The sequence below is a fragment of the Sinocyclocheilus anshuiensis genome, unplaced genomic scaffold (assembly GCF_001515605.1).
Source record: "Sinocyclocheilus anshuiensis isolate Anshui unplaced genomic scaffold, SAMN03320099.WGS_v1.1 scaffold502, whole genome shotgun sequence".
Classification (NCBI taxonomy): Eukaryota; Metazoa; Chordata; class Actinopteri; order Cypriniformes; family Cyprinidae; genus Sinocyclocheilus; species Sinocyclocheilus anshuiensis.
In genome coordinates, this window is record NW_015544194.1 from 543,656 (window position 1) to 555,287 (window position 11,632).

Consider the following 11,632-nt stretch of genomic DNA (forward strand, 5'->3'; position numbering starts at 1 on the left):
AGAGAGAGAGAGAGATCTTTTGCAAACAGCTAAACTTGCAGACACAAACTCCTTGTTTCCCCAAAATACTGACATTTAACAGCAATTAACTGCACTAATGGCTTTCACTGGTAATACTTGCTAGAAAGCAATAAGAGGCACGTTTCCTCTTTAATAAACACCCTCATTGAGACAGTCATTAGTGCACATGTAACTATACAAACAGCAATTTGAAAGACAAGACAGATGACAATGCCATACTGTGACTACTTCTACAAGACAAATAGCTATGTAAATGTTTAGAATTCCTGACAACCATCGCACAGCACTGTCAGAGTTACACTTACCGATAAAAAACCCATCTTCTCCACACACGAACTGAAGAGTATCCACTAGTTCTCCGCCGCAAAGAGTCTCCCCTGTTCTTACGGGGGATGCGACCATGAACAATGACAGAATGAAGAGTATCAGTGAGAGCATCTGTGAAATGAAAACACATTTGAGTGCGAGTCAGTTCATAGATCCGTAGTCAACCCGTATCGTTTAACAAGAGGTTACTGGTGTGATTGTGCTGATTTCAATCACGCGAGCAAAGAGTGACACAACAAGTTCAAAGTAACGCTAATATCCTTATCAGTGATACAATCAAGAAACGGCTATACGCTTAAAACAATGACGATTCTCCCAACTTTTCTCTGAGTTTTACATATCGTCATGAATATTCCTAAACATGCAACTGTAATTACGTAGAAACGATGAAACTATGCGAATACATACTGCAACCTCAGTCATGTCATTGTCACTTTCTCTTACCGTTGTTTGTTTTTTCCCCGTTTTTCGGCATGATGCACAGAATAGGTGGTAATCATCCATGCTAGGCGGTTTGTGGAAAACGACGTTTACTAGTTGTTGTACTAAAGAGTTGCTTTGTTTAATTTCCAATCTGTTGCATTTCTTTGAGTGATGCTTGTGGCTGTCTCAAAGTTCAGAGGACAGGCAAGGTACATGTAGTGAGAGGTAATTTATACCAACAACACCCGCCCCTCCTCGCACCCCCAACCCAGTAGCGATGTCCGATTCGTGAACGAATGGTTCTTTTGAGTCGGATCTTTTTTCTTTTTTTTTATGAACTGGTTGAACCGCTGCACAAAACCGAGCAGAATCAGTACACTGAATTAGTAAGAAGAACTGTTATCGAGTCAACAACTCGCCGACTTATTGAACGAGAACTTGTTTTGTGACAGTTTTATAAACATTTAGCATTTCAACCAAGATATAGGCTTACGTTTTTAGGCTACTGTTGTTTCTTGATTCTGCAAACATTCTTATTAAGAAAACATTTAGAATATAAAATGCCTTTATTTGGAACGCTTTACGTGATGACGTACGATTCTCTCTCTCTCTCTCTTTTAGCTTTCTTTGAAATGAAGTGTTCAAAAGATCCGATTCGCGGAAATGATTTTCCAATTACTGCCAGTCCGCTCACTGTGCATGTGAACTGGGATGCTTTTCTCTTAATCAGAAGTATTCTTCAGCAAACATTGTCCTTAACCCAAAAAGAAAAAAGGTTCAAACTTAATGTTTAGATTTTCCCAAATTGTCTCTATTGTTGCCACTGTATAAATACCGTCACACACGTTTTCTGCTCGTCTGATTCGGTCGCAGATGAAAAGCCTTAAGTCTTATTAACCGTTCTTATACAGAATACTTGTGTTGATGCCAGAATATTGTGAAAGTGCATCGCTCACTACTGGTTTATGTTTGAATGCACACTCAGCTGATAGAGTACCTGCTCACTAATGACAAGGCGCATTCTTAGTCAAATAGCCGCCGCTTTAAAATACCTTTTGGCAACAGGTCAGCCTGAGGAATTTTAATTGAGAGAACATTCTTCCAGCTTCTCACCATAACAAAGGGGGTTGCAATTGCATTCCAGTGAATGCAGACAGACACCGTGCTGAAATTTCACTCTCACGACAACAGTGTTGACCCTTTGTGCGACCGCGACATCTCAGGCTAAAACCTAAAAGGATTTAAGCTTTCTTTAAAAGGCAACTCAGTGCGTTTTATACGCTGATTACGACCCAGTAATGAACACAATGAAACAGATATATTATAATGCATACAATTTGTACTTAAAACAAATCCCAGTCTAGAAAGTACAATAAATAAAGTGTTAGATGGAAATGAATGAACAATCAACATGTCCTGACATGCCTCAGACTGAACATAATGTAACTTTAGCAAAAAACACTTCCATTGTCTGCCTGAAACATCAGCCAGTGTCATGCAAAATGTGCTCATTTTACCTTCCTCTAAAAGTGGAAATGGCCTGAATTGGGCATTAATAGTACCAATCATTGATTTTAGGACAAAAGTAAGCATGTTTAATTCTATTAGGCAATTATGCACTAAAAGTTCATAAGATGTTATTTTTTACAACTAGACAGGCCTACCACCACTCATTAAACAGCCTGTGGAAATGTATGAGACAACGCACACAAAGGAAAATGGTTTATGTAAACTTAATGTTACTGTTCAATATAGTGTGTGAATATTATGACATTGTATCATGACAAGTACACTATAGCACGCTCTAGTGGTCCAAAGTAATAAAGCCATTGTAAAATGACTTTACATGAGTGAGATTTTACCTTATTCCGGTTAAAGTAAGGCAGTGACTGAATGAATTATTGGATTAACTAACACTTTATTAAATAAATAAATTCTTCTAGAGAAGATCTTTATGTTATGTGTGTACTGTTTTTTTACAACTACAGTATGGTAATCTGATACACTGAATACAGTGACCCATGGCCATTTGAGACATACTGTTTTTGATGTTTGGCACTCTGCCATCAAGAAACTGTCACTCTAATCCTTACACCAAACACCCTCTTACACTCACTAGCTTATTATTAGAACAGCAGTGTTTACCTGTGCAATAAAATCATTGCTCTACTTTGCATGAACATTCTGTGCTCACAGAAGTAGCTGAACCAATGCATGTTAATGTTGTACCTCCTAAACTTTCCTCACACTTTATCATACGTTGCGGTATTTGCAGTTTTAGACAGTGTTTATAGGCACATATGTTGCTTGTCACTGATAAAATGTCCCATGTAATAAATGTGAAATTTGATTACATAATGGGAAACTAAATATTTAAATAAAGTTAAATGTGCTCTGAGAAAATAAAATTCATTATAGGGAAATACACAATGTGGCAAAATGGCTGCCATTGTGAAGAGGCGATAAAGTTGCCTTGTAAGTTTGTCTCTAAATTGTCTCCTGTCCTAGAACCATTTTGAAAGAGGACCTGCTCTTCAAAGGTCATATGATACCTCGGTATAAGAGGACCTTGTCGTGACAGTTTACAGACTGCCAATCGGGTCACTGCCGCACCTCGTCACGAAAGTTTATCATTTGCACATGTTTTTAAGCCTTGCCAATTAAAGTTTCAAGCGCAAAAAGACACAAAACAACTCAATTCAGTACACTGACAACATGCGAGCCCACAATTGAGTTCTCTTTTGCGACATCTTGCTCTTGAATGGAAAAATACATCTTGCCAATTTGAACATTTAAGTGCCAATGAAACCATTCAAGCGCAAGAAGGTGTGTTCACAGCGCAAACTATTTATGTCAAAATACCCGCTTGTGTGAGTATCCTCGAAAACTCTCAGTTATGTCATAAGTGAACATAAACAGTTGATAAAGATGATTCATTATATCGGATCCATGCATTTTGTGTTAAAGTGACAGCTCCTAATTTATTAGCTGCTGTGGGTTCCTTAATGTTAATCCAAGAAAAAGAGAGAGAGAAAATCACTCACTGCTCTTGACTGAATAACTTTTGTAGCTGTAGCAGTTATTATTCTATATTTAATTTATACCGTGAATACTATGCAATGTTATTTATATTTAATTATTCAATTTATGTACCAGAACACAGACAAACCTGAAAAATTGTTGTGAAAAGCATTGTTTAATTTGTATTATAATTTGCACTGGGGCCCTGCATGCATACCTCCGTTACGGCCCTGGTGATTGTTCTTAAAAAAAAAAAAAGTAATATATATAGTGCCAGTGCCTTGGTTTTATGTGTTTTTGCATATGAGACCTCTTCTTCTGCAAGGGGTAATTCTCTGAAGCAGGCAAATTCACTTCAAGTATTTGCCAGTCCCTGGTCATCTATAAGGCATCATATGATGTGATATTATTTCTTCTTTTTTTAAATGATATTTAAATTTATAGTGATAACTCGTATCGTTTTGTCTGATATAATTATCTGAAATGCCTGAAAAGTACTAGAGCAGACCACAGTTGCAATGGCTAGTTCATAAGAATCTGTTTTTTCTGCAAAATGTGTGCCCAAATAAATCTATTATGAGTCAGGCATTTTGCATTTAGTCAATAAATTTAAAACAAATTAAAATTGACAGAACAAAGCAGTGTAATTTCAGACTAATTTTAATACAATAGTTGAGACGACCTACACATTTTAATGCAGCAGGTTGCATTTTATTTGTAAGTTTTCTTAGCAATTCCTTTTTTTTTTTTTACAATCTTCACACACATACATGGCCCCATATTGCATATACATTTAGGATTACATATTTCAAAATTCATGCCATTCTCTTACACATTCTGATCTTTACCTAATAATTATCTGTCTCATACACTGTATAAGCCAGAAGTAAAGCAACATTAAATTACACAACTAGGTGATGGGGAGAAAGCAGCTTAATCAAAATAAGAAGACTGATAAACTACGCGAGCAGACGAAAGTTGTGAAGGTCCTCCAGTATTTTCTGTTTATCATACAGCTGTCCTTTCCTGAAAATATTGGTAAAAACCAGAGTCAAGGGTAATGCTGGACAAAGATGTGAGGACGTTCTCCATTCAGCTGAATGGAACTGTAAAAGTCTATGTTCACCCCGAGAATGCAATTTCATGATATCACAGCAACAAACTGCACTGGGCCCCGGGTACCCTAACCTAGCAACAACCCTCATAATAGTATAAACAGCTTTTATGTCTGCAATAACATATGAGAAGGGTGGGTGCCTCGGGAAATACTACAGTATGTGTCCTCCAATGTCCCTGTAGCTCCACTTCCAACCATTCAATCTAGAGTCAGTCACCAATCCATCACCTGAATCTGCGCCATGGCCCTCGTTTGCACTACGCTTTACTAAAGCACTTAAAACCACAATTCACACCATGGCAGAGTAACATAAATCTGAAGAAAAATACAATATTTTGAAAAACTTACTTTTAGACAAATAGATGAATAAGCATGTAACTAATTTTAGTTGAACATCCACATTTTCAAGTTGTTTACTTTGACAATTAAGAGTCGACATAAATGATAAAAGGCACACAGCCAAACCCAAATCAGTTAAAATAAATCGACTTGGCATTAGGAGGCTCACTAATAGAAGAGCCATCATTGACGAGGAGTTGTCTGTTGACTTCAAGTAGTTACATTTCTCCTAGTCGACTCGTACACACCTTCATGGCTGTTCAATAAAGAGGGTGTGTTCTTACTTTTGTTCATAGAATTATTAGATTTTCACCATTTATAATTTTAATTGTCCTAACCTTGCATCATCTTTTGTTTAGCATCACAATATCTTACATCCCTCTTCTTTTGAAGTAAGGCATCTTAAAACAAACTGAAATTGTAGTGACTTTGCTTTGTTAAAGGCAATGCATGTAGTTATAAAAGTGGTGTGGTTTAGAAATGTAGTTTTTGGTATACATGAAAATAATGAAGCATCCGTGTGAAAAGTGGAAGTCTGATAGTCTTCAAGGTTCTCAAATAAAAGATTTTGATTAAAAAGGAATCAATAAAAATGATGAAATCACTGCGCTCTAGTGGCTCAGGGTGTGTAGATCCATAAAAACGTATTTTTATTAAGGAAAAGCTGGAAGATCAGAATTCTTTTTCTCATTTTTAAACTTTTCATTATGCAACACAACACCTGTAAAGAGACATTTCAGCTATTTAGCCAAAACGTCTGCTTTGCATGTGCCATGTTGCATAATGAAAAATGTAAAAAATAAAAAGGAGTGCAGATCTTTCTGCTTTTTCTCTCGAAAGAAAGCAAAAATAAGAACATAATTATCAACTGCTGCTTTAGAGTTAAGAAAAATATCTGAAACACTATCCAAACATTCCTCTTATTACTGAGAACAATGACATTAAAATGCAACACAGGCCCAGATAAATGCTGGTGCATGTGAAGATATGCATACGAAACCTTTCATGTGGACTAAGATTTAGATTGAAATTGACATATATTCAAGTGCTCAAAGCAAATCACAGAAATTGGAGTAGAAGGTTACAGTGAAGTATTTGAAAAAGAACCTTTTTTTTTAAACAGAATGCATTCTTGATGTCATAGAGATGATTGGTGCAATTTTACAAGTACAGTTTTGTACTGTACAATACTGTAAAGCTATGCTGTTTTTTGCACTTTGAAAATTGAGTACTTGGCCCCACTTTATATTATGTCTTTAACTACTATGTACTAACATTTAAATTTGTCATTTGATACAATCTACTTCTTGTATATACAAGTTTTAATTGTACTTACATTTAAGAAATACTGCATGCACATACATCTGTAATTAATTTCTGTAATTACAGTACATCTATAATTAATTAGTACATCTATAACTGTTGAGCCTACACCTTAAATCTACCCAAACCTGTCCTTAACCTCACCCGTATTACATCTCAATAGCAGCAAAAGCATAAACACGTTAAGTACATTGTACTTATTAATTTTGTAGGTTGTAGTAAAAAAAGGCACCTAATATAAAGTGGGAACAAACAATTAAATTAGTAGTTTTAATATACCGCATTCGTTATAGAGACACTGTTCCAAAGTTCCGCTGAATTTTTTTTAAGAAGAAACATTTTTAGAGGAAAGGTAAAGGCTTAACCACATTTCTCTCAGTTTTAGGATGACGTCAGACTGTTTACACAGGAACACAATTCAATTTATGCAGCTCATGGCTTTAATGACTGGACTAAAAACACCACAGTGATGCATCCAACTTTGAATATATCAATGGAAAATATAAAATGCAATGAAATTGCAATAAAATAATAATGTCAAAAGTAAATCATGTTAAAGTAAATTAAGTAAATTATGTCCCAGCGTCTCAGTGAAGCCTTTAAGTTACATTTATGAGAATAATCTTATCAGAAATTTTTCTGTATGAACCTTTATCTTTGAAAAATTTCCATACTATTTTATTATAGACCAGACATGAATAACTGAGGAAAAAACAGCTTCCATTATTCACATTATTAATATGTGTATAGTATGTTTAATGCTTCTTCTGAATTTCCAAATACAAGTACATGTACTTTGAAAGGACACTCATTAATTACTCAATAACACATTAGTATGAGTACAAAATAAATACATGAGATTCTTTTTCCCAGAACTTTAATCATTTTTTGACAATGATTTCCAAACTTATTACAGTATATAACACTAAAACAGAACATAAAATATGATGGAAGGAAATTAAAATAATCTAAATAAAAATAAATGTACAATTAATGTGATTAATCCTCTGATAAGCGTTAACACATCCCACATTAAAACGTGGTGACCATTCAATGCTGAATCAACACGATATCAAACCATCAGCTTGGAGAGCAAAAAGTGAGCAGAATCCGTAATAAATGAGTGCACACTTGGGTAATTCTCATTTCATCTTTTCCTTCATTACTTAACACTGAATTAAAACTGTAAATATCAGAATGCAAACTGAAAGCACAAATGGAGAGCTGTGTATTGCTTGATTTGTAAGCTCAGCACTTCAGCCAAGCGATTATTATGCTCCTTGACATCTTGTCAAGAGAATGTCATCTATTGAAGTATCTATGAAACTGTACATCTCAGTAAAATATACTGAAAGTGAAAGCAGCAGATTTAGATTTTTCACCTGCACTGAACCTTTCAGTTAAGACATATGTTAAGGCACCAGCACATATAGCGACAGAATGAGATTTTCACACTCCCTACCTACTTCTCTCCTTCATACGCTTCATCTCACAGACACATGCAAACAAACAAGACGACACAAGCAAAAAAAAAAAAAATTCAAGCTTCTCTCAACACTGCTCATATATAATTAAGGTGAATTGAGTCATTAAAAGCATAATCCTTTCACCAATCAAATCACTTTAGGGTCTTTTTGTCAAGCTCAAACAGATTCAGCATATCAAGCATTGCTTGCCTGATATTGTTTCCAAAGCGATGAGAGTCCTGAAAAAAAGATAAGATGAAAAGAAATCACCAAGCATTCAAGAACAACACCAGCCAGGTATTGTTCCAAAAGAATGGAATATCACATAAAACATTTGAGAATAAATCACATTTTCCATCTCATGTGTTTAAGTAATCAAATCATCACTTCATGGGAAACTGGGGCAAAGTATCAATAATAAAAATGGAAGTTGTTCCACCCGAAGAAGCACTGTGGCTCTTTTTCCTCAGTAATAATTACATGCGTCTCAGAGTGTGCAGATGAAAGAGTACAGTCATGCTATCTTGCGTTAAGAGGCAGATGCCTGATGTTTGGGAATGCAGTCGTGTGTAGTTCTGGGAGGTAATTATAGCAAATCATTTTGATTACATACTTTGGCTCAGGCAATTTCAGAATGACTTAACACTGAAGTGTGCAATGTGATTGGTCCACTGTTTAGACCACTTATCCAATCACATGATCTGTTGAGTCAAAGTCACATATGTTTTTTTGTTGGAATTTATTCTGTTTCTATCAGAATTTATGTGCATATCTTCTTATCAGATAAATTATCTACCTCAGTTGAGCATTTTAAGATTTTAAGTGATACCCCAAAAATCAAATTCCATTGGATGAAACATATCTACTGTCACAAATAAAGACAAAGGAGCAGCATTTTCTGTATTTTGACAGATTCTCTGGTTGTGTATGTTCTCACCGTCTCTGGACTGGAACACTTGGAAGAGATGTGGAAATTGATGAGTTTTTCGCCGACAATCACATAGGCCACACCATAACCATCATCTGCAACCTACCACAGTTAGAAAAAAAAAAGTTACATTCGATCCTTTCACCGAAGCATTTTAATATTACCAGATTATGAAATCTTTGGAAGACTCACCGGTCCAAAACCTCCTCCAGTGGTTACATACTCTGGGTGATTCACCAGATCAAACAGCTCCCCCTGCTGCAAAGGAGTCTGACTAGTGGAGAGTCTCCAAGGCTCTGACAGCACCTGAAGAGACAGGAAGTTTGACATTTTGCATTCAAATGAATTTTGTTAAAGAATATAAGCTACATTACTCCTAAGCAAGGCACATGCACTCATGTCTTCAAAGGCGGAAATGTCCTTTATCATTAATTTGTCATAATAATAATTATAATAAGGACGCAGTTAATTCTCACGGGATATGGTTTTTTAGCGTATATTCCTTTATATTTGTAATTTTCCAAACCACTTAAATGCTAAAACCCACCTCCTGGAGGAATGGGGAGTCCTGCCCAAGGTACTTAGACACTACATAGAGGCAAAAGAGATGGCGGTCAGTGCCCTGACCAGTCATTGCCAGTCTATACATCTGCTGGTGTTTCTTAGCGGCCTGGGTTAGTAAACAAAGTTTCTCTTCTCTCTACAAAACAAGAACAGAAGACTCATTTTGAAAAATGGCAGCAGTAAAACAGTGACCGGTAAACTGCATTTGTGACCCTGGACCACAAAACCAGTCATAAGGCTCAATTTTTCGAAATTGAGACTTATACATCATCTGAAAGCTGAATAAATAAGCTTTCCATTGATGTATGGTTTGTTATGATGGGACAATATTTGGCCGAGATACAACTATTTGAAAATCTGGAATCTGAGGGTGCAAAACAATCAAAATATTGAGAAAATCACCTTTAAAGTTATCCAAATGAAGTTCTTAGCAATGCATATTACTAATCAAAAATTAAGTTTTGATATATTTACAGTAGGAAATTTACAAAATATCTTCATGGAACATGATTAATGTCCTAATGATTTTTGGCATAAAAGAAAAATCAGTAATTTTGACCCATACAATATATTTTTGGCTATTGCTACAAATATACCCCAGCGACTTAAGACTGGTTTTGTGCTCCAGGGTCACATTTGTCAAATTATGAAAAGCAGTAGCTACAGACAGTGTTGGGGAAAGTTACTTTTAAAAGTAATGCATTACAATATTGTGTTACTCCATAAAAACGTAACTTATTGCATTAATTTGTTACTCTTTATAGAATGTAATACATTACGTTACTTTTGCGTTACTCTTTGTCACCTGAGCTGAGCTTGCTTACTTGTTTTTTTAATAAGAAAAAACCCAAAAGTGAAATGAATAAGACTCAGGCTGAAGGAAGTGCCTCTGCACCTCACTCCTAATTTCTCTCAACATGGGGACAGGAGAAGTGTCACTGAATAAATGGAAAAACAAAGTAACTTGTAACTTGTGTTACTTATTTTAAAAAGTCAGACTTTACTACTTATGTTACTTTACTATTTACATCAAAAAAGTAATCTGATTACGTAAGGAATGTTACTTGTAATGCATTACCCCCAACACTGGCTACAGCAATAAAAGGAAAGGCAAATGAAATATACAGCTATTGTGTTATTTGTGTTGGTATCGTAACTAACCCTAATACCCGAGACCGGACAAAACCTGGTCTCAATTTTCTGATGAATTTATTCTTAAGTCCGAGTCCAAGACCATATTTTCAGGAGCATTCGGACACAGCCTAAACTTGAACTCGAATGAGGTGTTTCTGACCAGTCGGTAACACTTTATAATAACTTTCATTATTATATCATTAACAAACATTATATAATGCTTAACAGATCATTCGTTAATATATAGTCAAATAGCTAGAAATGTGAGATAATGTGTTAAACTTGCTAAACATTTCCTAATGATTAACAGATCATTATTTCACATGCTTACAAATGTCATTCAATTTATATGATCACAAACTTCTTGAAAATCTACAGATGTTATACAATGATTAAACTTTTTTTTAATGTACAACACTTTTGCTGCTATTGAGATGTGATACGGGTAAAGTTAGGGACAGGTTTGGAGGTTTGGGTAGGTTTAAACGGTTAGTTCACCCAAAAATGAGAATTCTGTCATTAATTACTTTTACATTTCAACTGTAAATTTACGAAGCTACGAGAATACTTTTTTGCACAAAGAAAAAAGAAGCGCCGCCACACGCTCGCGTCATGATACTGTAGTGAACGCGTGTCCAAAGTGACACAGTAGAGACGAAAATGTGGAATAAAGTCGTTATTTTTGTTTTCTTTGCACAAAAAAGTATTCTCATAGCTTCGTAACTTTACAGCTGAACTAATGATGTCACACGGACTACTTTGTCGATCATCTTGGTACTTTTCTGGACCTTGAACGTGGTAGTTACCTTTCTGTCTATGGGAGGGTCAGAGAGTCCTCATATTTCATCAAAAATATCTTAAATTGTGTTCCGAAGATGAACGAAGGTCTTACGGGTTTGGAACAACACGAGGGTGAGTAATTAATGACAGAATTTTCATTTTTGGGTGAACTATCCCTTTAAGGGATCA

General features: G+C 35.5%; 2 protein-coding genes across 5 annotated transcripts in view; both read right to left on the reverse strand.

Annotated features, from left to right (window-relative positions):
* The window catches only part of LOC107696640 (insulin-like growth factor II), a 3,464-nt gene extending 2,446 nt beyond the window's left edge, over positions 1 to 1,018 (reverse strand). Inside the window, exons 1-2 of one of the 2 annotated variants that reach the window (XM_016497089.1) lie at positions 793 to 1,018; positions 327 to 459 (exon numbers count right to left, since the gene is read on the reverse strand). In XM_016497089.1, the coding sequence (XP_016352575.1) occupies positions 327 to 459; positions 793 to 823 (164 nt within the window). In that variant the 5' untranslated portion in view covers positions 824 to 1,018. The remainder of the gene's footprint in view (positions 1 to 326; positions 460 to 792) is intronic. The other variant, XM_016497088.1, reaches the window with a different exon arrangement.
* A 6,251-nt stretch (positions 1,019 to 7,269) lies between these two features.
* Positions 7,270 to 11,632, reverse strand: part of cpt1aa (carnitine palmitoyltransferase 1Aa (liver)) — a 24,124-nt gene continuing 19,761 nt past the window's right edge. For all 3 annotated transcript variants that reach the window (XM_016497085.1, XM_016497086.1, XM_016497087.1), the window contains 4 exons: positions 9,513 to 9,665; positions 9,158 to 9,271; positions 8,975 to 9,067; positions 7,270 to 8,276 (listed from right to left, as the gene is read on the reverse strand). In XM_016497085.1, coding sequence (XP_016352571.1) covers positions 8,190 to 8,276; positions 8,975 to 9,067; positions 9,158 to 9,271; positions 9,513 to 9,665 — 447 coding nt within the window. In that variant the 3' untranslated portion in view covers positions 7,270 to 8,189. The remainder of the gene's footprint in view (positions 8,277 to 8,974; positions 9,068 to 9,157; positions 9,272 to 9,512; positions 9,666 to 11,632) is intronic.